The sequence below is a fragment of the Chelonoidis abingdonii genome, chromosome 15 (genome assembly GCF_003597395.2).
Source record: "Chelonoidis abingdonii isolate Lonesome George chromosome 15, CheloAbing_2.0, whole genome shotgun sequence".
Classification (NCBI taxonomy): domain Eukaryota; kingdom Metazoa; phylum Chordata; order Testudines; family Testudinidae; genus Chelonoidis; species Chelonoidis abingdonii.
In genome coordinates, this window is record NC_133783.1 from 6,667,118 (window position 1) to 6,694,437 (window position 27,320).

Below are 27,320 nucleotides of genomic sequence, written 5' to 3' on the forward strand. Positions count from 1 at the left end.
ATATGCACAGAATTCACATATATTTTTTGTAATAATCCAAGGCAAAACACAATGAAGCTTTTTCAGAAGAACAGTTTTTGGCTGCATAGTGGATACTTTGTTAGTTAAACCACTAATACTGCACCCAAACAGTGCTGCTTTGATTTAGTTACCTAACCTCTGTTTCTATTTCGTGACCAGGAAGAGGAAGAAAGGAAAGCCAGCAACCTTCCCAGCATTCATAGGACGTTCCCAGTTGTGTGTGGAATGGAGGCTGGCTGGAAGCTGAGTTAACAGAGGACTTTGTGTTCCATTTGTGTAGGTTAGGGAACGGTGCCACAGCCCAGCAAACACAGTAATTTTTGTTTTGCAAGACACCAGGAGGATAAGTGGCAACCCTGGCAAGTGAGAATGGCCCACCACCTCCTACAAAGGAAAAAGTAGAAGAGTTCTGGCTATCTAAATTTGAACACGGTTGCTTATTTACCCTCACCCACTAACAACTGTAGCCTGGCAAGCCAGCAGTTGAATGCAGAAAATGCACACCGAGTTTAATTCCTCAGCAGAAGTTTCTTTGCTTTGGGCTTTATTTATGTAGAGTAATGTATTTAGCCTATAAATAGCCCCTTAGTTTATCACAGTTTTAGTAATGGCAATTTTAAAATCCTATACAATGTCTTTTATAAGAGTGGGAAAAGATCACATAAACTGACTCCACCCTACTGGTTCAGTGCTGGGAATCTTTGGCCCATGCATTGTAAATGCCCTCCTGGTATCAACAGAGTCCTTGCTCGAAAATGTTAACTGGGTTTGCTCGTAGGTTGGCCCAGATCCCCAGATGGTGTAAATCTGTGGAGCTGTGTTGCTTTACAGCAGCCCTTTGCTCTTACTCACATACCTGCCTTGATGTGGGGAGCCTGATAATACTTTGTGCTATGTACTGACAGTTGGGAATCATGGCTGTGTCAGATATCTTTCTTCACCTTATCTACTCCACTTCACCACAACCACTCACCCCACCACCTAGTGAACAAAAAGTAACATTGCCCTTCTCTCCTAGAAAGATGTGTGCTTTGTGAGTGTCAGGAGCATGAAAGGGGACACACACACACACACACACACACACACACACACACAGAGCAGGGCCTGTCCCCTCCAGCAGGGGGCAGCAGGGACACACACACACACACACACACACACACACACACACACACGTTTTATAACCTAACCTTGTTGCAGCTATTGGCCCATGCAACCAGACTGAGAAGTCTGCTGCACTCCCTGCCCCCCACCCCAACCCCGGAGAAACACTATAAATGGTAATCCCTGTGCCTCTTTAACTGGATCAGGTTACAGCAGAGGGTCAGCGCAGGTTTCTTTCTTCCCAGTCTCTCAGACACAGACAATCCTTTTCTGACTCCACTGACTCGTGTTTCAGGATTAAAGTTGTGATTTTCTCCTTATTTTTTGCATTTTAAAAAGGAAACAAAAACCTGTATATTGATCCACAAGCGAGCAAATGAGGTGTATTAGTAACAAAAATGTTTCAGAGCAGATAAAACAGGACAAACAGCAGACAAGGAAATATATTAGCTCTTTAAAAAAATTACCAGCCTTCTGTGAAACTGTAACAGCTTGTGTGGTCTCTCGGTGTGAATACTACAGCATACACAGGAGTATGTTCTCTAAAATCAAGGGTACATTTTTTTTCAGTGTTCAGAAGAAAAACTTAAGTGATATTCTTTCCTTGGTATGTACAATCAGTTCACCATAGCACAAAGGAGAGGTGTAGATGAACTGCAGGGGAGGAGGTGGGAATTGACCTTAGTTACATTTTTACATGTTTGTTTAAGCAAAGTGCTCATCAAAGGTGCAGGACTGATAGCCCCTGCAAACTGAAGTTCTCTGTTTATTCACAGAACACTTACAGCACAGACAGATTCCCCACACCATCTGGCTAATATAGCTTAGCCCAGGGTTTCTCAAACTGGGGTCCGTGGACTCCTGGAGGTCTGCAAGGGTACTCCAGGGAGTCTGAGAGTCATATCTGGGGTCGCCAGCCCCGCTGATTAACTTCTACCCCTCCCTCCCAGTACGGTGAGTTGGGGTGAGCCCTGAGGGGAGAGACTGAGCAGGGAAGGCTTGGGGGGCCACAAACATTTTAAAATCAAAATGGGGATCCTCGGGTTGCTAAAGTGTGAGAAACACTGGCCTGAGCGGCCCACGCAGTGGTGAGAGGATAGTTTAGTTTCCATGCTCTCCTTCAGTCCTCTGCTGGGAGTGCCCAATGAGTGCTCAATACTGTGGTGTATTTTGGGAGGCAACCCAGTAGTCTTATTCACACTGGTAACTTTCAGTAATTGCCAAACAACTGGGCTGGATATGAGCTAGCCCAGGGGTAGGTAACCTGTAGCACACGTGCCGAAGGCAGCACATGAGCTGATTTTCAGTGGCACTCACACTGCCCGGGTCCTGGCCACTGGTCCGGGGGCTCTGCATTTTAATTTAATTTTAAATGAAGCTTCTTAAACATTTTAAAAACCTTATTTACTTTACATACAACAGTAGTTTAGTTGTTTAGTTATATATTATAGACTTATAGAAAGAGATCTTCTAAAAACGTTAAAATGTATTACCAGCATGCGGAACCTTAAATCAGAGTGAATAAATGAAGACTCAGCACACCACTTCTGAAAGGGTGCCGACCCCTGAGGTAGCCACTAGGAGAATAATCATAATAAAAGACTGAATGTATATCCTATGACCAGTCCCCCCCCAGCAATCCTGTCATCCCCATTGTAGTATTTGCTTTTTACTCATTCCTCATAATACCCTTGTGATTCTTCAGCCAAGTAAATAATTACTTGAGTCATATCATCCGTTATTTTTCTTAGGCAGTACAAGCAAATTCCAGGCCTCCTGCAAAATCTTTGGATTGGACCCCTGTGGCCTTAAAAATGTCTAGATCTGAAACGTAAAGCTGCCCCAACCCTGAGACTTCCTGGCTGCTGTCTACTGCTTTCTGAACTGGCTCTGTTTGCATACAGCTTTTTATGGCTTTTGTGAAATTCTTGAAGTGAGAAAGGTCAGAAAATCTTTCCATGTAAAAATTACAAGGAAATCACCCCTTTCAAAATACACCTGATATCTTGATACTGGATTGAGGATTGCCTTCATGATGTTAAAGCTGTGTTGAAATAGCCACGTTTATTTCCAGTAATAGGTTAAAGGAAGTATCTGGAGGTTCTCTGGTATCTGGGGTATTTTGCTGTGGTGGGAGTGGAGAGTACTGTTTCCGCTGCATGTGTCATGTTACATCAGGGTGCACTGAACAATATCACATCAAGCGATGCTCTATCACTCGGTGAACCCAACCTAATGGGAAGCACACATCATATTGTTGATTTCTAGAAACAGATTAGCATTTCTTCCCCTACTCTTCAAAGAAGGAGCTTGCTGAATTGCTGTGGTTTGAATGCATTTTATTGCCTAGCTGGCCATTAGGCAGATGTATGTTAAAAAGTCTAATTGTACGTGTTTGTGTTGCTTCTTTCTTTCTACAATTGCAAACTAACCTTGGGAACAGCCTTTTTCTTTTTCTGCCTTCAGTGCTTGGATTTTTTTGTAGCTTGCCATTTGGTGGAAAGTTGGATTCTTCACATATTTGCATAACTTCTGTTAGCATGAAAATCCTGAAACCATTTGAAAAAAAATATTCCTACTTTCCAAAATCTCTTGTTGGAGATTGTCGGTGTTCCCAACTCATAAGCACTATTAACGTATTTTTGACTGGTGTGGGTTAATGGTGTAAAGGTAGTAATAAAGATACTTGAAAGCTGCATAATTCACTCATTTTAAAAATTAATGGCATTTTGCCATAGAGACCATTTGGGCAGAAACACCTTATTATTAGTGGTTGTAGTTCCATGTAGCTACTGCTGTTTTTTAGTACTGAATTATCAGTGGCTTATGCCAATAAAGATAAGGTTGAAAAGGGCCCTTTCTTTACCTTAAAAAAAAAGTTGTGTTTGTTATAGATTATTGGTTGGTCTGTTCATCAAAAGTGTCCTAGTATCTATCTTGCTCCTATTTTTCCTGAGCCCTGTGTCGTTACAAATTCTTTTGTCTGCTTCCCTCCTTGGTCCATTGGAACATCTCTCTGCTGTGAGTAAATATGTTTAGGAAAAGACTTCCTTTCCTGGCTTCTCAAGACCATTTGTAGACTTTATCTGTCAACATTTCTGCCATCTTTGATCCTTCATCTTGGTAGGCTGCCCTTCTGATGTGGGCAGTCAGGATGTGAGGGAAAGGGAAAAAGATGTGGCGTGGTATGAACAGGCCCGAGGAAGGAGACTTATGCTTTCTACCCATGTTTGTGTCAAAGGCAGAATTGGAATGGCTTGTTACTTGAGAATTGGCTGGGTTTATGAAAGGTGCAGTCTCTTGAATATGATCCTTCCACTTTTTGATCTGGGCTAGTGGTGAGTGTTCCTATTCCCCAAGTTCTATCAATTGCCTTATCATAGCACCTGTTTCTAAGGGATGAATGATTTTTTTGTAGAGGGATTGTACTCTTTCAAACCTTTTAATCCTTGAATATCAGGAAGGCTATTACTCTTCCACATAATTATCTCATCTGACCCACTGCTAAAAATGGCATGTGATTTTCATGGGTAAAAAAAGGCTATAATTTTAACAATACTGGAAATCCAAAAGGCTATGGGTCAATCATGCACATGGAATTCTTTGATTAGCAGCTGGCCTTTGCTCTGCATTGAATATGTGATACAACTGGTAGCATGTCTCTGATTTTTGACATCCCATTTTTGCCTTGTCTGTTAAGTTGAATATCTTTACAGGAGCAAGGTTCTGCTTATTTCCTTTCATATGCTTATACGTGTTAGTACAGTAATGAATCCATGTGCTTCAGACAATGGATACAATTAATATATTATCTATGGACAGCTAGATTAGATTAGATCTGTCCAAAAATGGGGGGAGGGGTAAATACGGAATAAATGTATGTGTAATTTTTTTTCCCTTCAGAATGTTCTTACTGTCTCTCTTTTAGCACCCCAGTCCTTCCATTTCACACAACTCTGCCATTAAAACTGAAGGAGAACTCTGTCGGTGGTGGTGGAACGTGCTCTTCCATACACTAGACAGGAAGGTCCATTCTCATTTATTAATGTGCAGTGCACCAAGACAGCACATTGTGATGCTGAATGCAGTTTCAGAATGTTGGTTAAACCACACAGCAGCATGTGCTGGGGCAAAGGACATGCTGCGGTTCTGAAAGTCGGTAACTCCAGAGAGATTAGATTTTTAAAAAGGAACACAAGTTTTCACCATGTTTATTCATCTTCAAACTGAAGTTTGTGTCTGAGCCTTGAGCTGCACCGGAGTATGTTGGTTGTTTGCTATGTTGTCCTTTGTTTTTCTCTAAATGATTTGTGTACCTGCCTTAGGTCTTTGGGTGAGGGAGTCAGTTGCACAGCTATGGGATATATCCTACTTGCTAGGTGAGAAGTTAGCCTGACTTTCATTTACTTAATGGTTCCAACCTAATCAATGTATGAATTGTTTAAGTCCATAAATCTGTTATGTTGTTGCTGTTAATAACGGGTATTGTGTGAGCCATTCCAGTATTCAGATGCTAAAAGTCTGCTGGTCAGATTTTTAAAAGCACAGAATTGACTTGGGATTCTAAGTCTTATTCTGAAAGGTGACTGAAGTACTTAGGATCTGAAATCCCATTAACTTTCAGTGAGATTTAGGTCCCTAAGTGCCTATATCATGTTTGGAAATGGGACTTAAGACCACATTTTTAAAGGTACTTAGGTGCCTTTTAAAGATGCAGATAAATGGCTAGTGGGATTTCCAAAAGCATCTAGCACTGATTTAATTTTAGGTGCCTGAATACTTTGAAATATGGCGAGCAGACTCCCGAGTCACTAAGGCACCTTTGAAAATGTTAACCTATGTTCCTTTTTGCTCTGGCAAGTCCCCACGTGTCTGTAAGTTTCCACGGATGCTTATTGGCATGTCTCTACAGAGTGTAAGTGCACAGCAAACTCGGGTGTAAATCTGCAATGCTCTAGCCTGCTGCAAATGTGGACCCTCCTATTGTGCACTAAAAATTCCAGAGTCTGCTTCAGCCTAGCAGAGTCCACATGGCCAGTTAGTGTATGGCAGGCCAGAGCGTTACAGATTCACATCTCACCTTGCCATGCGCTAACTCTCCATATAGACAAGCCCTGAGAAAAGTCTCCCATCAGCTCTGACATTCTTCTCTGCTAAGAAAGAGGGAAGAAGCTTTTATGATGCCAATTGAAGTAACTTATTTTCCATCAGGTTCTTTAAATATTGGATCAGGGTAGGGGGAAGAAACTGTTATTTCCAAGCAGACATAATGGCCCATTTATATTAATAGCATCACGGTGCTCCATGGCATAATGGAGCTTTTCTTCCTTAGCTGGTTAGGGCTAGCTGCCAGAGATCTTCCCGCCCTCCTCCTTGCATTTGAGCTGTTTGATTTCTAGCTGAAAAAGAAGCTTACATGACAGAGTTGCCTTCCTCCCCCAAATGCATAAAACACAGAAGTACATGGGGTAAGGAAGGGAAGGGAGAAGGGTAATTTCCTTGGGGGAGAGTCACTTCCTATTTGGATGAAGTGGTTACAGAAGCTGCTGAGATAGTGCTGCTGAGACTTTGACTTCCAACAGCAGATGTTTTTCTTTGGGTGGGTCTCTGTGTCGTTAGCTGTCTAATTACCTACCAGGCGGTGCAGTACTGCTACTCTGAGCATTTGAAGATTCCTGGTTTTCCTCTTGCCTTTCTCGCTATTTGTGGGAAGCATTATGGCTCCCAAGAAGAGAGTCAGTAGGGCTGCTCAGGAATCTGAGATCAGAACTTTGGCGGTTACTCCAGTTACAAAGTTATTGCTACAGCAGTCTAGACTTGCTGAGATGGGAGTCGGAATCAGAGGTATGGTGACAACTGATTATCCCTTCTTGGTCAGCCTCTCACAGCCAGATAATGAGGAGGAGGTGATACTACAAACAATTCAAGCTTTGGAGCAGTGCATTGGACAGGTAACGTTGTCTAGCCAGTTTAGTTTAGTAAACAAGCCTTTTGTTTAACTTGAAATTGAAGGCAGAGGACAGAAACAAGGTAGCAACTAAAAGGAGTGCATCATTTGATGACTCAGTGGGATATGAGGGTTATTTAGGGACATATCGCAACAGGCCCAGCCCTGTGGCACAAGTAACTGAGGAGACCTCCAGGTGTCATGGTCTTTAGGGACATTGCATTCCTGTTCTAGCTCAGGATCTCCAGGGCCAGCCAGCTTTCCCCTTTGGCAGTAGGATTGGAAGGGAGAGGATGTCTTAACGGTCAGTTTCCCTGTATTCCTTTCTGAAAGCAGAAGTAAGATTCAGAAGCAACAGTGCAGTGCCTGCTAGAGCTTTAGCAGTTGAAAAAGACAATTTTTCATTTCACTCCAAATGTGAGAGTCTGAAATGAATCCTGAAAAGGATTTTTTTGAATATGATGCTTACTGGGATGCTTAGCTTATATAAAAAGCCAGGATCCCAAATTATTTATTACTCTGTTTTGAAGCAGTCCTACACTGAAACTGTAAACCCAGATGGAAGTGGACAAGATGTATAGGATGGTAACTAAAAGAGCCCTGTCTATTGGAGGTACAGAAAGAGTAGAACAGACAGGGTATATGCCTACAAACTTGTGCATTGCTGTCTGGTATTGCTGCCTGCAAAACCTTTTTCCCTTCAGGATTATCAGTCCTATTTTTTCCAGAGTAAGATAGGGATAAACAAGAAGAGGAGAAGGAAAGTGAATGGTTGGGCTCTAGTTTTCAAGAACGTAGATGGCGAGTGTCATTCTTGTGTCCTGGAAAATAAAGGAAACATCATGGTTCTGTGGGGTATTTGTCTTATGTTTGTGGGCAAACAAAAGCATTTTTAAATATTTGTTCAGGGTTTCATGAAAAGGAAATTGATGACTTTTTAAAGACTAAATCGAACTCTGAACAGTTGCCTTCAATGCCAGTTAAAAATATTCTTCCTGAAACTGGAGTAGACGATGATTAAAAAAAAAAAAAAAAAAAAAGTACTGAATTATGAATCTGGTGCTATGGGGGATTTGACCCCTCAAAATTGAATCTCTGAAACAGTCACCCTATAAGTGATCATAGTGTGAACAATTAAGTTAAATTTATCAGGTTATGGGTTGAAACAAATTTTGAACATTCAGATGGTTTGTTTTGTTTCTCAGGGTAATCATCACTGAATGTTCCTTCCTATTGGAAATTGTAAAATTGCTGTTGGTGATGGAACTTTAATTTCCAGTGTTAGTTGTAGCCTTCAGGTTGGCCATTTAAGACAATGAAGAGGTTAATCAATTAAACGCACCTCTGCCTATACCTGGCCCTTGCTAAATATAACCCTGAAGCTTTCTGAATGCATGTTTATCTTTATTGCAATGAGTATTGCAAATTTCATCTTTTCTAGGAATACTGAAAAATCATTCCCGTGCAGACATTTTATGTACAATGTATATTTTGCTGATGGGGGCTGATGAGAGTAGGACATGTTTGGATGTATGTGTTGTTAGAGTGGCATCAGTTCTCTTCATTCTATGTGGACTATGAGATTAAAATAATAAAGCTAAAACACTGAAATACAAGGAAGACACATGATAAGTATTTAAGTGTTCAGTAAATGAGCAAAAAACCTTTGAAAAAGTACATGTCAAACCCAATACAATATATGTAATTTGACAGTTGGCTGTGGATTTCTTATTGTTTTTTTAAGGAAATCTCTGCCCTTATGCCACTAGAATTGAGAAAATAGAATAAAAATTGAGTTTGGTCCATTGGAAAGAGCAAGGAAATGGGAGTCAGTACTTCTGCTTACTTTTGCCAACTCTCTTCTTGGCTCCCTTAGTGCTATTGGGCAACTCAATCTCCCTGTGCCTCAACTGCCCTTTTTGCAGTAACTCATGATTAATACTTTCCAACCATTTTCGGGGTATTTTGACCTTCATTGATGTCGTTAAATCAGTTTGAGATTCTCCAGTTGAAGGTGCTGTAGAATTATTTATCAATTGTATTTTGCACATGTGTAACAATCTACGTTTTCCAAGAACTGTTCAGACATTACTTATGAATAAACCCAGATAATTCAAAATGCTGTCATTTCAGCTTCAAATTATATAATTGTTCCTAATGTGGAATTTTGCAGACCGAGGACCCTACTGACCTGTGGTCTCCACATATCCTATTTTAAAATAGATTGCACAAGTAGTTTCTTTTAAACAAGACAAGTAAGCATGTGTCTGGAACAAATCGGCTTCCAGCAATAAAATCCATTAACAACTTTACCTGAAGTAAAAGGTTTAGATTGTCATCCACGTAGGGAGACCTGGTATATTTTGGAGGGAAAGACTGATACATACCTTGAGAATGGTATCAGAGGGGTAGCCGTGTTAGTCTGGATCTGTAAAAGCAGCAGAGAGTCCTGTGGCACCTTATAGACTAACAGACGTATTGGAGCATGAGCTTTCGTGCATCCGACGAAGTAGGTATTCACCGACGAAAGCTCACGCTCCAATACGTCTGTTAGTCTATAAGGTGCCACAGGACTCTCTGCTACCTTGAGAATGGTAACTCAGAAACATGTTGAGATATTTAAAAACTCAAACGGCCTTGCTAAATGGCACAGGCATTGAAGATGGAAGTTCCTATATCATTAAATTGGTTCCAACACCTTTGCCCAGAGTTTCTTTGTGTAAAGAGTTTGGCTAACTAGAGTGGGCAATATCCAGTATTCATCCACCCAGAATAGACAGGGGTAAATGTTAGACTCACCCACCCACGGTGTTGTATTTTATTACAACCTTTTATATTGGAAATCAAATGGAGGAGAAGGGGGAGAAATCTATACAGAGTCCAGTATGAGTACAGATGTTTTTATGAGTCTTACTTAAATTTCACAGCAGACAGGATCTCACAGATCTAAATGGCTTGGAACTTGCCCACTTGAGACACCCACCCCTTCCCCCATATCACTGCTCTGGCTCTAGTTTGTCCCCCAGAATAAGACAGAGGGTGGTAGTGAAGAGTGTGTTCTATTTGAAAGCCCATTAGCTCTGGAACTCATTCCCCCACCCCTCCTGCTCCAAAATGGCCCAAATTTCTTGACCTTCTGGGGACACTGCAAAATCATACACAATTGATAGGAGCTGCTGAAGTTTTGGGGCTTTGCATGGAATAGGAAGGGGCAGTACATTTTGCTGTGTGTTTTCTTGTGGGTATTTTAACTTACGAGTGATATTCTAAGAGACTGTACGATTAATTTTTATTGGGACACCTAGAACTCATGTACAGGCATTTTATTTCTAATATATTTTGGATGTAAATTTGTAAGTATACATAAAGTTTTCCAGAAGTGCTATAATCCCAATTACTAGTGCCTTGAGCTAGCACATGTGAACCAGGTCAAGGTGGCTAGAAAATGAAATTGATCAGTCTAATTAGTCTCCAATATGAGTGTAGTGCACCAGTTAGACTAATTAGATTTCATATTGTTTTTTGGTATTAATAACCTTAGGCAGTGATGCTTAGACATGAAGATGGGAGGAGCCATATAATCATTAAAAAGGGTCCTGGAGAGCCAGGAAATCCTAACTTTACACGTTAATGTTTGCATTGTAATACTGAAGCTTTGTATCATTATGCCTGGTCAGGAAAATACGATTAAACAATCAACTTTATAACTATGCTCTGATTATCTTGAGACTCATTGTGGCTTCTTGCTTCTCTTTCACTCGTCACACTCTCCCCCTCCAAGGTACTTTTCTCCTCTCTGACGGAAGGATTCAAGAAGCAGTGTCCATTATGATAATCCAGAAGTCCAGCACTTTCCGTGGGGCCTTGTGTGTCATGGAGTGTTCTTTTGATCAACATCGCTGTTGTTCCACTTTAGAATAGACAGAAGGGGAAGGACAAATCAGGTCTTCCTTATATATACCACATTGATGTGAGAGCTCCAGGTTTAGTATTACCGTTCCTCAGGTGGTGACGGTGACATGGCTAAAGACTGGATTGGCAAATGTTGTTGTAACTGAATATATACATTACTATTGAGCAAAATGAGCTGTTGCCGCTAAAGCGAGCCCATTTTCTCTGCTGGCTATGAGAATGAGATACCAGGCTCAGGTCTTAAATCGCAAAGGCACGTTGGCCGGCTTGGCAGGGCAGAGTATAGCACAACAGCACCCAATAATTTTTGTTATAGAGAAGGTGTATTTGTTGTTTTCTGCCTTATTAGGAGACAAAGGTTCTATTGTAAATATTCAGAGTGTACTGCAGCTGTTTATATACTAAGCATATAACCCAGAAAAGAGATGCAGCCCATGTAATTCTGATCAGCAAAGTCAGGCAGTAATCCTTATTTCAGCTCTTTTAGCTTCTGCTAATGGTTTTCAAGAACAGCCTCATGATGAATATATTGCTGACACATAACATGGCTTTTTAAAGTAGGTGGACAAGATGGAGTTGCTCCCAGACACAATTTATCCCCTACCCCCTGCACCCCCACTCCTCCTCCGCAATTCAAAAGCAAATCTTGTGATCACTAAATTAAGGGACCAGCACTGCAAAGTAGTTTAGCTGACATTGCTATTTAAATTTTGAAAAATGAATTGGATAAATTCTGGAATCAATTCTGCAAACATCTGTGTATCATTGCGAGAGGGGCCTTTGTTTTGCAAATGATTTCCTGCCCATGGGGACAATGTTCTCATGGGAATAGAAGATTTAACATGAGTTGGAAAGACTCAGTGTGGGCCAGATTCAGTTCTGACCTACACAGTGGGGTCAGTTACTTGTTTGGGGACAAGCGGGTTGGAAAACAGCTTGTTGAAAACTTCAGAAAAAAAGGTGATGAAACATTTTCCCATGAATATTCTTTAGCTGAAACGTCAAATTATCGAAAAATTTCAACTACTCTATAAACTGAACAAAACCCAGCAACAATATTTGAAAAATTCTTTGTCAAAATTTCCAAAATATTTGTGAAGCCCTAGAAATTGATTTGGTGTGCATTGGCCATGTGAAAAAAAAGGAATGTCACTTACAAATGGTGGGGAAGCAAACGAGGCTTTGCAATAAACACGTTAGTATAAGGTTAAGAAGCAGAAAAGGTGTAAAAGGAAAGCAGGGAGATAATTAAGCTTGGAAGCACTGCTTTATTTGGTACACTCTCGTTGCCTTTCCCGTTAGCTCATGGTATGGTCTGTTGGTGTATACATTGAGAACACTCTGCATGTCTGCTGAATTCTGCATCAGTATAAGTTATGCTGCCTCATTGATTACTATACAATTCCTTGCGCCTATTTTCAACCCATGTACACTGAATTTTGCTCACAGATTTCCATGGGAGTGGCACTTACGTATCCAGGGACTGAACTGGACACTGCTTGTCTGTGGTGATATTTTCCCTGTTTTCTTTTAAATACTCTGGATAAAGATGTTCTTTCCTTGCTCACTATTTATTGTTTTCCTTCCCTTGAAATGGGAACTGCAAATACTGAAATGTATCGAAGGCGGCCTGCTTTCAAGTGTATCTTCTCTTAGTAGCTGTAGATTTTATTCCTAGGTTTGTGGCCTTGTATGAGTAATTTAATCTGTCTGTTCCTCAGTTTATCCCTTGATAATAGGGAGTGTTTGGAAGCTTGATAAACATTTGTAGGACAATTTGAGAGCCTCTGATGAAAGATGCTCCATATAAGTGCAAGGTATTCTTAAAAACTAGTGAATGAGAAAAGCATTTGAAATTTGAAAAAATTTCTATCTGGATGCAAAGTTCACAGCCTGAACCTTTTTATTTGCCTATATAAAAAATAATCTTTGTTACAGAAGGAGTCTGTAGAGCTATTCCTTTTAGAGAATTGCACTATGTATCGCTATATGTAGATAAGCACAGCTCAATTCCCTAAAAGAAAGAAAATAGCTCAATATTCCCCTCTATCCTCCTGAAGAAAGAAAGGACATTTTGATTCTTGGTTTCAGTTGTGTTTTTAAGTTACTAAGTATAGTTCCTGATGTATTCAGACTCTCAGATGTATAATCACATTACTTTACCATCACAAAAGAGAAAAACTACCTATTTTGGGTCATGGCTTTTTCCATTTTAGAAGCACATCAGCAATTAGTGGCTCATATTTCTACAACACCACTTTAGTTCCATAAGAGCCAATGAAGGGCATGTCAGGGAGTGAGAAAGGGACTAAATTTATGAATGAAGAACCATAGCAGTTATCCATGCATGAGAGGGAGGAGATCACGGCTGGGCTTACTCGCTGAGCCTCTTGAGCATTTAGACTAATAAAAGGCTGTGTTAATAAATTACTGTGAATGATCGTGGCTGATATGCAGGTCCTTTGCTTTTTGAATGTGGTGGGAATGACTTATCAAAGGTCTAATAGCCACATATTTGTATGCTATACACAAAGAACTGCCTGGTCTCATATCAGTTAGTCAATGGCAAGGGTTTCTGAATGAGAGTTATGTTTACATTATTTAGGCAATTTTTTTTAATTTTAATTTTTTTAATTTAAGCGCTAAGCTTGCTTTGTCTTGTACACAGGACCACACTCTGCTCCAGTGTTGTTTAAGTTGCAGAGAATCCGTCTCATCTTTCCTGTTTGTCTTTTGCTGCTCTGTGTGTATTCAAAGCTGCAGTATGTTTTCATTAAACACAGCGAAAAGCAAGTCCAGGTGAATATTAAGATGGAGTAAATGATTAGAAAACGTTGACTGATTTTAGATAGAAATGATCGTTTTTGATTTTCAGCGAAAAAAGTTTTCTTGGCTGGTGGACTCTGCAGAAGCAGCTGGACCCCATATTTTCCATACTAAAGGAATAGATTTGAGGATTGCCAGAGATGGAGAAAATGCTTTTAGAGGTAGATAAGTTTAGTCAGATTGTCAGCTGGTGTTAATTGACTTCTCTGCAAAGGAACTAGGCCAATTTCAGTGTTGCCAACTCTTGAGATTTTCATATAGGGTCTCATGATATTTGGTGGATATCTTTTTAATCCCCAGTTCTTGGAGTCATGGGTTAATTTTCTAGTGTAGAAAAGGCAACATATGGCTAATTGGAGCAAGTTGAAACTATATGTCTTTTTCCAAGCAGTGAAAATCTCCATTTGTTGGTAGTTGTATTCTTCTACTCTAATACAAAATTGCAAGGCTTTGTGTGGCTAGCAAAGCCAGAGACTAGGCAGGGGCCAAAGTGGCTTTCCATGTGAGAAATGCAGTGACTGTAGGCCACTGTTAATTAACCTAGAATCTAGCAACATGGCTTAACGTCTTAATGATTAGTTATGTTATCATTCAGCAGTTCAATTAAAGCGAGACATAAGACACAGAGCAGATGTAACTGGGCAAAATAAACAGACAACTTGAGTCAGCCTTCATAATTTGGTGCGACATCACATAAATAAATGCAATAACTTGTTTAGCATAGTTAAGCGGTTTGCTACTCAAAAGCATCCTATTTGCATGACATCCCATTTGAGCAGCAGTTAAGATACGGTAAATTAGTTCTGTGTCTTCAGAGCCTGGCATGTTTTAAAGAAAAGAAAAAAAAATACCTCCCCCCATATGCATTTGTAAATTAAAATTCCACGTTTAATTTCCATAGCAACATATAAAAACACAGTCTGTACTGAGATTATTTTGTTTTCCATGTTGTTGTCATGTTAGTGATGTCTTGATATATGCATGATAACATTAACCCTCTGTAATTACTCTTAATTTTGCACTGTTGTCCCAGAATTTACTGCATTGCTATATCTATAACATGTTGGTATACATCTGGGTTGTAATCTTCTATATTTATAGGCGATATACCTGGTATCCTAGCTGTATTTCATTCCAGGTAACTGATTTCTGTCTTCCTAAATTTTTTTTTCCCTCAAGATTTCAGTTGTATAAGGCGTGCATTTTGGCGTGGGTGTATAGAGAACTCAGTATATAAAGAGTATATGACTTTTTGTTTTACAGTACTCTGGAATCCTTTGAAAATTTCAAATCTATATTATATATACCTATCTTGCCCATATTTGTGCATGAACTGGCAAATACTGGTGTGTGTGTGTGTTCAGGTTGATGTGCATGTGATTACATATTGTAGGTCAGGGGTAGTCAGTAGGTCAGCTGTGGGCCAAATCCAGATCACCAGATGCTTTTGAACGGACCCCAAAACCTTTTTATTTACTTATCCTTGTGGTTATTTTTTTATTATTTTCTGTGGAGTCTGGATCTTGATTGTATCTTGCCCAAGAAATTTGGACCTTGACCAAAAATAATTACCTACCCCTGTTGCAGGACAACAGATGAGGGTGTCAGATGTCAGGGCCTTGCAAGTTGACTTCCCATTGAAGGAAAATTCAGTGATGCTGAGTTTAGGTATAAACTTAATGCAGCTTCTTTTATTTACACATATATACCAGTTACAAAGCAGAGATCCTCACAGACAGCATATAGATAATCCTCTCTTTCAGGGGTCTCAGCCCAACCACCAATTCCTGCTTCCCAGGGAGCAACTCTGCCTCAAGAAGTTAGTGAGATTAAGGCAGAGGGAGAACCCCCTTGCTTCTTGCCATAGTTCCCTTGTGCAAAATACTGCATCAGTAAATAAATAAATAAAATTTGCTTGCAAAAACAAAAAAAAAGAACTTGGGAGACTGGCAGCACCACCTGGTGATTCCTGCCCATAATAATATATAGTCACACGTCGCTGATTTTTGTGCATTTGAGTCTCTCAGTTTCATTCAGTTAAGTCAGCTGGAGTCCTAAGAAGCACTTAATTATAACAACTTGGTTCTGGAAACTTCTCTTGAAAGTTCTGGGGCAGGCAAACTTTTTGCCCCGAGGGCCACATCAGGTTTCGGAAATTGTATGGAGGGCCAGTTAGAGGAGGCCTCTCCAAACTGCCAGGTGTGGCCTGGCCCGGCCCTGCCCCCTATCTAACCCCCACTGCTTCTCGCCCCCTGACGGCCCCCTCGGGTTCCCTTCCCCATCCACCCCCCTGCTCCCTGTCCCCTGACAGCCCCCACAACTCCCACCTCTGACTGCCCCCCGTCACCCCATCCAACCCCTCCTCTCATTCCTGACTCCTCCCCCACCCCGGATCCCTGCCCAATCCAACCACCCCTTCTCCTGTTCCCTGACTGCCCCCGGAACCCCTGCTCCCCATCCAGCTCCCCTCCTTCCTGACTGCCCCCCCAGACCCCTGCCCTCATTCAGCCCCTGTTTCTTGCCCTCTGACCACCACAACCTCTGTCCACACCCCCACCCCCTAACCACCATCCCGAACTCCCTAGCCCTCTATCCAAACCCCTCGCTCCCTGCGTGGAGCCAGCCATGCACCGTGCAGCACGAGCACCGGGTCAGGCCGGACTCTGCAGCTGTGCTGCCCCAGGAGGTCACAGCCTCCCCACCCAGCGCATTTTGCCTGAGTGAATAGCGGGGAAGGGGCCAGTGGCTAGCCTCTCAGGCTAGGAGCTCAGAAGCTGGGCAGGAGGGTTCTGCAGACCAGTTGTGGCCTGCGGGCCATAGTTTGCCCACCTCTGTGATAGGTTGTGAAATAATGAAATTGTGATGTTTTTCTATAGTTGTTTTATAGTAAAATTAAGTAATACTGAAGATCGGTCTTGTAAATAACTGATTCTTACAGTGTGTCTTGGTTTGTTTGTTGCTATTTTAGATTGTGAGTTCCCTGCGACTACCTTGATACAAGTGTCTTCTGCAATGCTGAGCACGTTGTTGGTGATGAAAAAAATAAGTAACACGTATTTAAACATCATGGTTGTACGTTAAATATTGTGGTTCTCTTGTAGAACCTTTGGGCTTAGAGCTCTGCCAGCCTGTTAATGTCGTGTGTGGTTATTGCATTAGATGTAATAGCCCAAAGTGAGTGCTGAAGTCTTCAGTTTTTTTGTTCTAGTAGTAGCAGTAGTTCTTGCATAAGGCAATGTTTCCTAGGATGAAATCTTTTCTTCATATGCGTGTTTTGATTCATGTGTGGTTTCCTTTCAACTCCTCATCCCCACACACAGAAAACAGCTTTGGTCTCTGTAATCCTCAGAAATTTCAGGCAACCCCCCTCCCATTACTTATTTTAAAAATTATTTACTGAGAAAATTAGAAAGGGATGAGAAATAGGTTTTTGGCACGAAAGGCTTCGTGCAGCCTGTACAACACGTTCCCTACGTTGTACAGCATGAGCTTTCTCTCTTGCTCCAGAAACTACTCAAACATAAAGAGGATGGAGATCAAACCCATTAATGTTTTGGCAAGTTCTTTTCTTCCTTCAGATTGGTTGGGACTTTTGTCTTTGGCAGAATTGACAAAGGCGGGGGGGGGGAGTTACTCATCTTGCATAACTAATATATAAATTAATTTTCAGTAGCGCAGTTGCTGTGTAGGATGTCAAGTTTTCAGCATGCTGTGTGTGTATATAAAATTATTTTTTTTTGTAGAGGACCCATCTTTTAGTGGTTGATTTATGATAGGCCCTTGCTGTGCTTGACCATGCCAAAAAAAAAAAAAAAAAAAGCCCAAGTGCAATGGGTTGATGAGATGGAGACTTGAGTGAGAGTTGCATAACGCGTAATTAATCGAAGTCCAAGTCACCATCGCTTCTGCTCTGATGTATCCCATTGAGATGAATATATATCTCTAGAGTGAAGTTTAAAAATGAAACAAACTTATTTCATCCTTTACTTGTCTCAAAGCATATTGATTTTTGATAGTCTCACATTAAGTAGGTGTCAGTGTATGATACAGTGAAGTGAAAATTAAACCCATGTTTAAGGCCTCTTTAATGGTGGCCTAAATTTTCAAAAATGGTGAATGATTTAGTGCCTCCATTTTTGGGTGCCCAACTTGACTTCTTAACTTGACTTCTGATTTTTCAGAAGGAAGGTGCTCAGCACTTCTGCAAATCAGGGCCCTGTAAGATATCTCAAGTTCAGCACCCAAAAGTTGAGCTACAAGACTCACCTGATGATCCATAAAACAAAAAAAAAATTTTTTTTTCCATATTCTGAGTATATGGACTGATGGGTCATTGTAGGAGGAGCTGGTGATGTGATACTGAAATGCATTTTGGGCCAGTGATCTCAAATGCAAACAAAAAATAGCCATGTTGTTCTGTGCTTTGTGTTCAGGATTGGTGAGTTCTTTGCTCTCATTGCAGGATGTATCTGATGGAAATACCACCTATAAAATCATGTATTTTTAAAAATATGTATTAGTCTTGGTGGCAAAACCTGCAATGCCCAACAACATGTGCACACCACATTTCCTTTCTATTATATTTAATGTTGGTTTTGTGTTATTGAGGTTGCAACATGCGATCTTTTTGCTGCCCCTGCAGCATGTGATTATCACAGTATGATTTGTGCTCCAGTTATGCTCACATTTTTCTTTCTCTGCAGTTTTTGCAGATGCATTATAGCAGGAGAAGTTGCCTTTGGTGTACAATGCTCTAAAGGGTTTTGAGTTGGTTTTTGTGTTTTTTCAGCTAAATGAGAATGGAGAATTGAAATGACAGTAGATACTGAGAGCTTTTGCAGCAGACATTCGCAGCTTTGAAGGCTCCCAATCTCTCACCTTTCTGCTCGCTATAGTCAGGACGAATAATCTAAACTACTTGGTCTGTTGGTTTTTATAACAGACATAAAAGATCTCTCTTATCTTTGTTTAATTGGATATGCTAATATTCATAAGTATACAAAGAGCTTTGACTCCTCTCATTGAGCTGGCATGGAAATGTTGCTTTGAAAATACAATCCAGAGGAAGTCATGCAGTTGGTATAAATTTGGCTCCATGTTGCTAAGTGGGAAGATAGCATGTTGCATAATGTTTGTTTGTTTTTTTAAATTCTTCCTTTGTTTTAAAACTTGCTGTCCCACATACCAGTCATCTCTTGTCAGTGCAAGGGCCTCTGACAAAGATCCTCCATAGAACAAGGATTAGTGTAACAGGATCCAAAAGGTCACAGACATAAGAGCTTGTCACACCCTGGTGTGGGAGGATACTTGTTTTCACTCTGCGGTCTTGGAGCTAATTTATTTGGTTTATCTGGCATGAGAATAAGAGGGGGAAAGAACTGAATATCCTTTAATGTGAATAGATTTTGAATGTAGGACATATGTTTATAGCAATGCCAACTCCAAAAATTCAAAAATCATGTGTCAAACAACTTCCCTAAATTCATCAGATTGGTTTAAAAATAATGAGAATTTAATAAATTCCTTCTATTGTTGGTTTCCTTTTATTTGCCTTCTGGGTTTTGAGCCTTCTGGGTGCACATTTTCAGACTTTTCTCTTCAACCACAAAGGCTAGAACCTTTTTAAAAATCAAGCTGAGTTTCCCATGTAAGCTCTTATCTCTAGAAGTTTGGGCTTTAAGTCAAATATCACACCTATTGTGAGAGCTGGCATTACTGTGTATGTAACCTGTTTGGGAAGATACTTACATGAGATTATGATGATATACATGGGAAAGGAAATAAGTGAATCTTTAGACTTAGTATCAGTGTTTTTAATTACTGTGAAGTTTTATTGGAACCTGTATAAACTGAGTAAAGCAGTTTTGTGTCATCACTGACCATCTCATTTTTGTCTGCACTGCTGACTCTGTTGAGCTGGAGAGTTCTCCAAGTTTTACATTGACAGAAATCCCCTTTATGTAAAATCTGTGAAGCAAAAAGCCAAAGAGCTTGCAAAAATTCAGCTAACTCTCAATGTTAGATATTTGCATATGCCAGAGAGGACGCCAGTGGGTCACCCTTTTTGATGAACTGTATGAGCTAGTCCAATCTCCTGAAAATGGCAGTTCTAGGAATTGCTGACAATTTCCTGGTGCATATAGAGTGTAGTCCTTCAATAATGAGGTTTGGTTTGGTTTTTTTTGTTTTGCATTTTCCATTGCAAGGTATTAAGGACAGATATAATATACAGACCTTTGGTATAACCAGGTGCTGTTCTCCAGGACATAGAGTATGTCCTCCATCTGTTAGATAAATGAATACATAAAAAGGGGGAAGTACAGGAAGTTGGCAGCCACCATGTAAATAGGGGCTTTTCCGGGATTCAGATGATTATGAGCCTCAGATTGAGATTTCTTTGATCAGAGAAAGTATGTAACTTGCTGGTGAGTGTATGTTACAGGGCCTTCTCTATGCCCAGTGTGCAGAGGATATGAGTCTGCTACAGCCACAGCTAACAAGCAAGGCCCTCTCACCACAGCCTAGTGGAAACCTTTCGTACACCTCATATGCTGCGGTAATGATTGTCTTCATTAGTAAGAAATTCTTTTTATTCTTCTTGTAATTCTATTTTAATAATAGTATGTATTAGTTTATTATTAACAGCAATAGCAAAAACTCTTATAGTGCCTGATGTTTGCTAGGTGCTTTACACCAAATAAAAAATGGCCTTTGCCCCAAAGACCTCACAAATGAAGGCTCGACAAGCAAAGACTTGTACCATGTGGCTTTCTTGTGCCCATAATGTATCGCCATTCTGGGTGTGAGCATTGTACAGTATGTAGGCACACAGGCATCATGTTAATGGTGACCTTATACAAACCCAGATAGGGATAGGGATATATGTAAATATCAGTTGTTTTCAAAATCCAGACAAATACTGCTTCCTTCTCAGAGGATTTAACAGCTACTATCTTGCTGTACATTGATTTCTCCCCACTAAAAATTTGGAGCATTTTGGTTTTAGAGTACTTTGAAATATGACAGTAGGCATTATGGTATTAAATAATACTACTAAATGTCTCCCAAAACAGGGCAAAACAGTGCAGGGGAACCCAAGAGAGTAGCAGTTAAATGGGTTTCCTTTTCCAAGTTTTGCCGGCTAATGAAATCCTGCTCCTGTAGGGGTTGTGAGATTTCCTTTGGATATTTCTCAACACTCTGTGTGCTTTTGTATTTTCAGTTGTAGCAGTGTCACAGCCATATCTTGGTATCAGTGTTTTCCTCTGTGTGCTGTTTTCCTGAACTACAGTGCCGCAAATGTCTCAATATTTGTTGCAACCACAGGCTAGCTACAGTTGTGGAAACTGTTTAATAAGTATCAGCAATGTCCATAGCAAGGCAGTCGGGCCATATTCAGTAAGTAAGTGGGCAGATGCTGAAATCTAGCAGTTGTAAAAGCATTGTGGGTCTGTGTCCCCCTTTTCAGCAGTTGGAGTTGGGCCTGAGGCAAAGAGTTGAAATGCAGAATGAGATTCAAGTCTGCCCTGCATTGGGGTTGGTGAGCGTTGGTGTCCTAGTTCTACTCATTACATCTCTGGGCACAATTCATGAAGTTTTGGGGAACTGGATCTGGACTTTCAGTTGAGTTATTACCTCTGTGCAATAAAATTAAATTAGGACAATATACAGATAATAGAGAGTATATTAAGTTGGTCTACTCTATTCATCTCTTATCATTTCCTGGGTTTTTTGGCTTTTAAATAGTGTGATGAAGAGAATGCATCCAGCAGTTAACCTTATTTATTTACCATATTGTTTAATCTCCCCCCTTTTCAGCACTTACAGAATCCTGCAAACTTCCATAATGCAGCTACAGAGCTCCTGGATTGGTGTGGAGACCCAAGAGCTTTCCAGAGACCTTTTGAGCAGAGTCTGATGGGCTGTTTGACGGTACGTCAACTCTTTCCATGATGGCATTTCTTCCTCTCTGTGTGCTATCTGTCAAAGACTAGTAACTGAGTCTGCTGTTAGTCACTGTTTCTGTACAGCACTTGGCTCCTTAATCCCCACATACTAATATATATTTATTTCATAGCAATCAGCGGACTAATGTTACTTAACATGCAACATAAGAAGGCAATAGGAAATTAATCATTTGGAGGGAAAAATCTTATATAGCTATACTTCATCTCTCTATATACACTAACTGAGCCACTAATTAGGAGAGCCATTGAAATTTCAGACAAATCTCCCCTATTTCTTATTTTTGAGGAAGTGAGTGGAAGGGCACTCTTCTGAGGTAACCAGAGCTAGTCCGTCAGCTGATGAGCATTCTAGAGAAATCCGTTTCATTTGGCTTAGCCTGTTTCATACGCTGACGTGAGTCAAATCCTACCTTACTACTTGCGTGAGTGCTGTTGACTTTAATGGGACTGGCTGTGTGAGTCAAATGAGCGGTGATTGGTCTTAGAGCAACTATCAAATGCAGAATGTACAATTCAGTGCCTACAATGAGCAATTTTTGTTCTGAATGGTGCCGCTTGCCCTGCAGATTTAGGATCCAGGCCAGAAATATTCAGAGAGTCAAGTAAACACTGTGCAGCGGGGGTACTCGAAAGCTTTCTTGCTCTTTCCATAATATTACATAATAATGGTAAATTAAAACAAAAGCTTACAAAATATCAAGAGAAACAAATAGATCACCTAGATAGCTTATGCCATCCTTCAGCGTAAGTGTTGACAGATGCTTGTTATCCATGCAAAAATACACAAATTGGTTTCATACCGTTTGTAAAGAGCATACATATAGCAGTTACTAAGAGCCAGATTCAGCTGTAATACTCCAAATGTTAAGGAATGGCTCCATCTTAGTGTGTTCAAGTGTATAGCATCTCTCAGAACTCTGTCAAGGTATGAAATGAATCTAGTGATCTATAAGAAATTGCGTATCATCCTTCCAAGCAGGAAATATTTTTTGAGAGAATTATAAACGTTATTGGGCTCCACAGATTTCTGATGATGTTTAAACTGTAAGTTGTCTTAGCAAATTCCCCGATTTATCAAAATATACACACGATGTAATGTGTCCATATATGTTTATGTTGTATCTGGCAATTGATCAATACTGTGTCTGAGTCTGGCATTTGTGAAAAGGAGACAAATGAAAGACTGGCGCATTATGAACCCACATAGACTCCTGTGTCTGTGGGTTAACTATGCTTTCCTGACCTCATGGCTGAAGACAGCTCAATAAGAGAGCAAGAAAGAAAAGGAATGCCCATATCTCCCTGGTGCAGACTGGTCCCAATAACAAGGGAGATTGTGGGACCAGGAGGATGAAGATATCCTCTGGAAAGGTGGTGTCTTGTCACTTCATACCACTAGAGTAGGTATAGATGGCGGCCCCTTACAGGAACACAAAGATACCATCAGTGAATGAATCACCAATATCACAGTTTTCCGTGGTACCGACAGTTGCCAGTCCTTCAGGTCCCAGTGTTTTATTTAGGTGGTACAGCAGCTGGTGTCCAGTTAGATGCAGAGACCGGTACTGAAGACTTGCTCCTTGGAATATTTTGAACACGATCATGCGACTTAGGAGTGCCTAAGTCCTTATGGCTTGGGTATGAGTGCCCACCCCACTTAGATGGGGCTGGAAGGGATCTCTCCTCCTACACTGTGAGAGTGCCCCTTATTCTAATGAGATGGCCAAGCCAAAAGTTCCTTCCCTCTGCACTCCTATCTTTGCCAACTCTGGCCAATGCACATGGGGGGGTCTGACTGAAACCTTGCTGCATGCTCCACTTCTGAAACCAAAGCTCTCATGCTTGCTGTATTGTGGTGGGGGGGAAAGCAGCAGAAAGTTATGAGCAACTGAAAACAAATTGTATATTGGACCGTCATAAGTAAGGCCCTACTTAATTTACAATATTGTGGAAACTGTGGATCCCGTAATATTAGGTTTCCACTGCAATTTTTATTTTAATTAGCTCACTTTGCATAGTCCACAAAGTTCCTTACATTTTGAGGTTTGCAACACACACTTCTTTCTGCATTAGTACAGTTAGAAGCCCGTGATAGTGGGTGGGGCTTGTGCTGTCAGCTCTGGGTGGCTGGGGCTCGGGCTGTCAGCCCCACGCGTTGACTGTAATATAATTGCAGCAAAATGGTTATCAAAAAAGTTAGCAGGCATATTGTTCCAGCAAATTTTTCTTAAACAAATAGGCTTCTCTGGTTTTTCTAATTTACTGCAATTAATAAAAGTCCATTATTACTTCCCATGATTTTCCATGTCATGTCCACAACTCAGCTGCAATTGTTTGACAATCATACCGCAATTCAAGTAGAGCCTTAGTCATAAGCAAAATTAATATTAATTTAGCAACTGCATGCTCTATGATATTAAGAGCCAAAGCTGCTTATCTTTGGAAATGTTTATCAATTATTTTACCTTGTGGAGGATTATACTATGATTCCCCTCTCCCCAAAAAACGTAAAAGCCTATTCATTCCATTGTGGCAGGATTATTAATTCTTTATTTTTCCAATCCCTAAAATGACCTTTGAAAACAAATTACTTCAGAACTTCATTACTTTTGGGATATAAATTAAAAAGCACTTAGCCTCTGGCATCATTAGAACATTTGCATTACACGGGATTCCAAAGCAGCTAGCACGCTGATAAATGACCCAGGAATTTCTACAAAACATTAGAAGGGTTTGCGGTACTGGCTCCTCCTTTTCCGTGTGTAAAGAAAAATTTATTTTCTTAATTTTTCATACAACACACAGACATGACTTTCTGCGTAAACTGCAAAAAAAAAAAAAAAAAAGAAAAAAGAAAAGAAAAAGAAAGAAAGAAAGAGAGAAAAAAAGAAGTTCAACATGAAACTACTCCTTCCAGCACATAAATGTAGATTTTGTGCTATAGGATATCATTCAGGATACACTGGGCAACATCTAAATCCTAAAGTATTCAGAGAATGTGAACAAAGGGCAGGCTCTCTCTAAAATAAGCAGAGTATCCATTCACAAACTGCAAAATTTAGAAATGTGAGATGGAAGACCAGGTCTTCAACACAGACGTGTGTGCTGTTATGAAAAGCCTATCCAATATACTTGGCAGATCTGCATGAACAGGAGTTTTTTTCCTTGGGTTGTTCACTTTAAAACTAATATTTTTGCTGAAATAACAAATAAGAGTTCTACCCTTACATAAGACGGATTACTTCAAATCCCTCAAACTGTGGTTTTGATCCAAACAGTCGTTCTTGGGAAATGGTAGGTTGGGGCTACACTCCAGCTTCCTGTGTACAGTCTTAGTTAGCTCTTCTTAGCTTAATAACAAAAGCAATTATTTTCCCCTTCTGCCAGTCCCACTGAATCAATATAGCTGCAAAAGAACATGCTGCATATCATTCTGTGCGTCATCTGCAAAGTTGCCTGCTTTGATTGCGAAATCAGTGTTGTTGATGTAAGAAACAGAAAGCCATCACAGCATGATTTTCAGATCCTAGATTGAGTTTGAAGTGCCAGCAGTTATGGAAATCTTGTTTTGACTGGTAAACTGCGTGAATCGGATACAGAGCATGTGTGGAACATCAAAACATAATTTTCACAGTATCACTTTTCTCCCAGTGACTACATTTTAGGCTAATGAATAGATTTGCCTTTGTGCATTCCCTGCACTTGGCATTATTCAGGTTGAAATTGCTCCTATAGGAGCCAGTGAGAATATACTGGAGATAACAGGTCTGGCTTTCTTATTTTAAGAGTAAACTCAGAGTTTGTCAGAGCTACTGAAACTTTGCCAGAAAAGAAAATAGACAGGTTTTTATTAAACCCATAGTGAGCTAGATTTAGCTTGTGAAATACCCTTTCCTTGTTAAATAAGACCCTTTAAAGGACACTTCCTTTATGGGGATATAATCCTAACCTACGAGCACCACCACCATGCAAAATAATGTCAGTCTCACAGTAATCCTAGAACTGATTTTTATATCTAACCCATGAAAACTCCTGAAATGAGAGCTTAATGTACTTTTAAACAGAAACACATTTAAACAGACAGAGAAGATGCAAGGAGGTGGAGGTAAATCTTGCATACATTTTTTTTTCTTGCAAGTTACAGACTCCAGAGAGAAATTACAGAAAACAGCTTGGAAGAAATAAATAGAAATGTACCTAAAATCCAAACACATATTTGTGTTGTTCTAGCGAGTACCTGTCTTCTAATTTGCAAAGGAAAACGAGGTCCTTTGTGAGCTGCTTTTCCACAAGGGTTACTTGGCAAATCAGATTTGAGAATCTGTATTCTGAAGCCTGAATTCTGTCTATAAATGAAATTCTGTCTGCCCTGTTAATATTCCTGAAGTTTCATATGGATGTAGTATTCTTCTCTGTCTGTCACTAACTGTTGCATACAGTTGTAAAAAACTGATTAAAATAGCTGCCAGTTTGTAACCCAGAGTGGCTGCATTTTATTGGTATGAGAAATATTTTCTAAACATAGTGTGCGTGAAATTTGTAAAGCAATTTGGAATTAAATCTGCTTTATAAAACTGAAGTTACATTATGTGAGTAATAATCTTTATGCTCTGTGAACATAAGAATATTCATTAGTATTATACATATTAGTATACTATATATGCAGCTGTACTTACTATCTTCTCAAACATTGGCAAACTCAAATAACCAGGTCCAGATTAGTGAGCCAGTGAATACCTTTAGAAGTGGCTTCATGAGATAACACAGACACATGACTGAAGCATCAGTGATTTATGGTATGGTCCATAGTTTGCGACTGGTGTCCACAGTTACATTGTGCATTATCTCCTATTTTCTAAAGGTAGTAGAGATGAGACAGCATCTGCCATTCAGTGTTCTGAAATGGTTCAAAGTGAGTCATTGTTTCTAGGGCAGGTTGAAGCCTGGAAGTTCTTTTGTAGGGTCAGCAATCAGGTGTTTGTTTGAGACATTAGCATTATCCCAGAATTCTCTCCAATGTGCTTCAGGATTGAATGAGTCTGCTTCAAGAGTTTTAGCCTGATCTCAGATAGGTTTGTGAGATTTCAGTCGTGTCTTTCAAAGGTTCTGGAGGTCCTCATGAATTGGTAAGTTCTAGTTGGCCATGGTTTGATTGTATGCACCAGCTGTTTGTGTGTGTGTGTGTATCCAGATTTTGGGTGGGGCTATATGTGCCAAAGTGGGCAGCCATTGAAGGAGTGTTGATTTTAATGTTCCAGTTATGATTCTCCTTGCGACATTAAACTACACCTCCAAAGTTAGTATATGTGAACTGGGGTGCGTAATGTTCAGCAATGAAGTATACCAGTGCTAGAGTCACTGTTTTGTGTGTGTGTGTGTGTGTGTGTGTGTGTGTGTGTGTGTATCATCACCCCATTTGGTGTTTTCAAGTGTTTGGATGAACTAGTTCTTTCTTCTACTTTTTTGCATGTCCTTTTCAAATAAGGTTTAAAAGTCCAAGCTTCTGGCCAAGGTTACACCCAGGTACTTTAGATAGGGCTCATTTC

General features: G+C 40.2%; 1 protein-coding gene across 11 annotated transcripts in view; it reads left to right on the forward strand.

Annotated features, from left to right (window-relative positions):
* ZMIZ1 (zinc finger MIZ-type containing 1) overlaps positions 1-27,320 on the forward strand; it is a 522,010-nt gene that overhangs the window by 295,888 nt on the left and 198,802 nt on the right. For 10 of the 11 annotated variants that reach the window (XM_032786391.2, XM_032786404.2, XM_032786405.2 and 7 more), the window contains one exon: positions 21,626-21,739. In XM_032786391.2, coding sequence (XP_032642282.1) covers positions 21,626-21,739 — 114 coding nt within the window. Of the gene's footprint in view, positions 1-21,169; positions 21,430-21,625; positions 21,740-27,320 lie in introns of those variants that run through there. The other variant, XM_032786399.2, reaches the window with a different exon arrangement.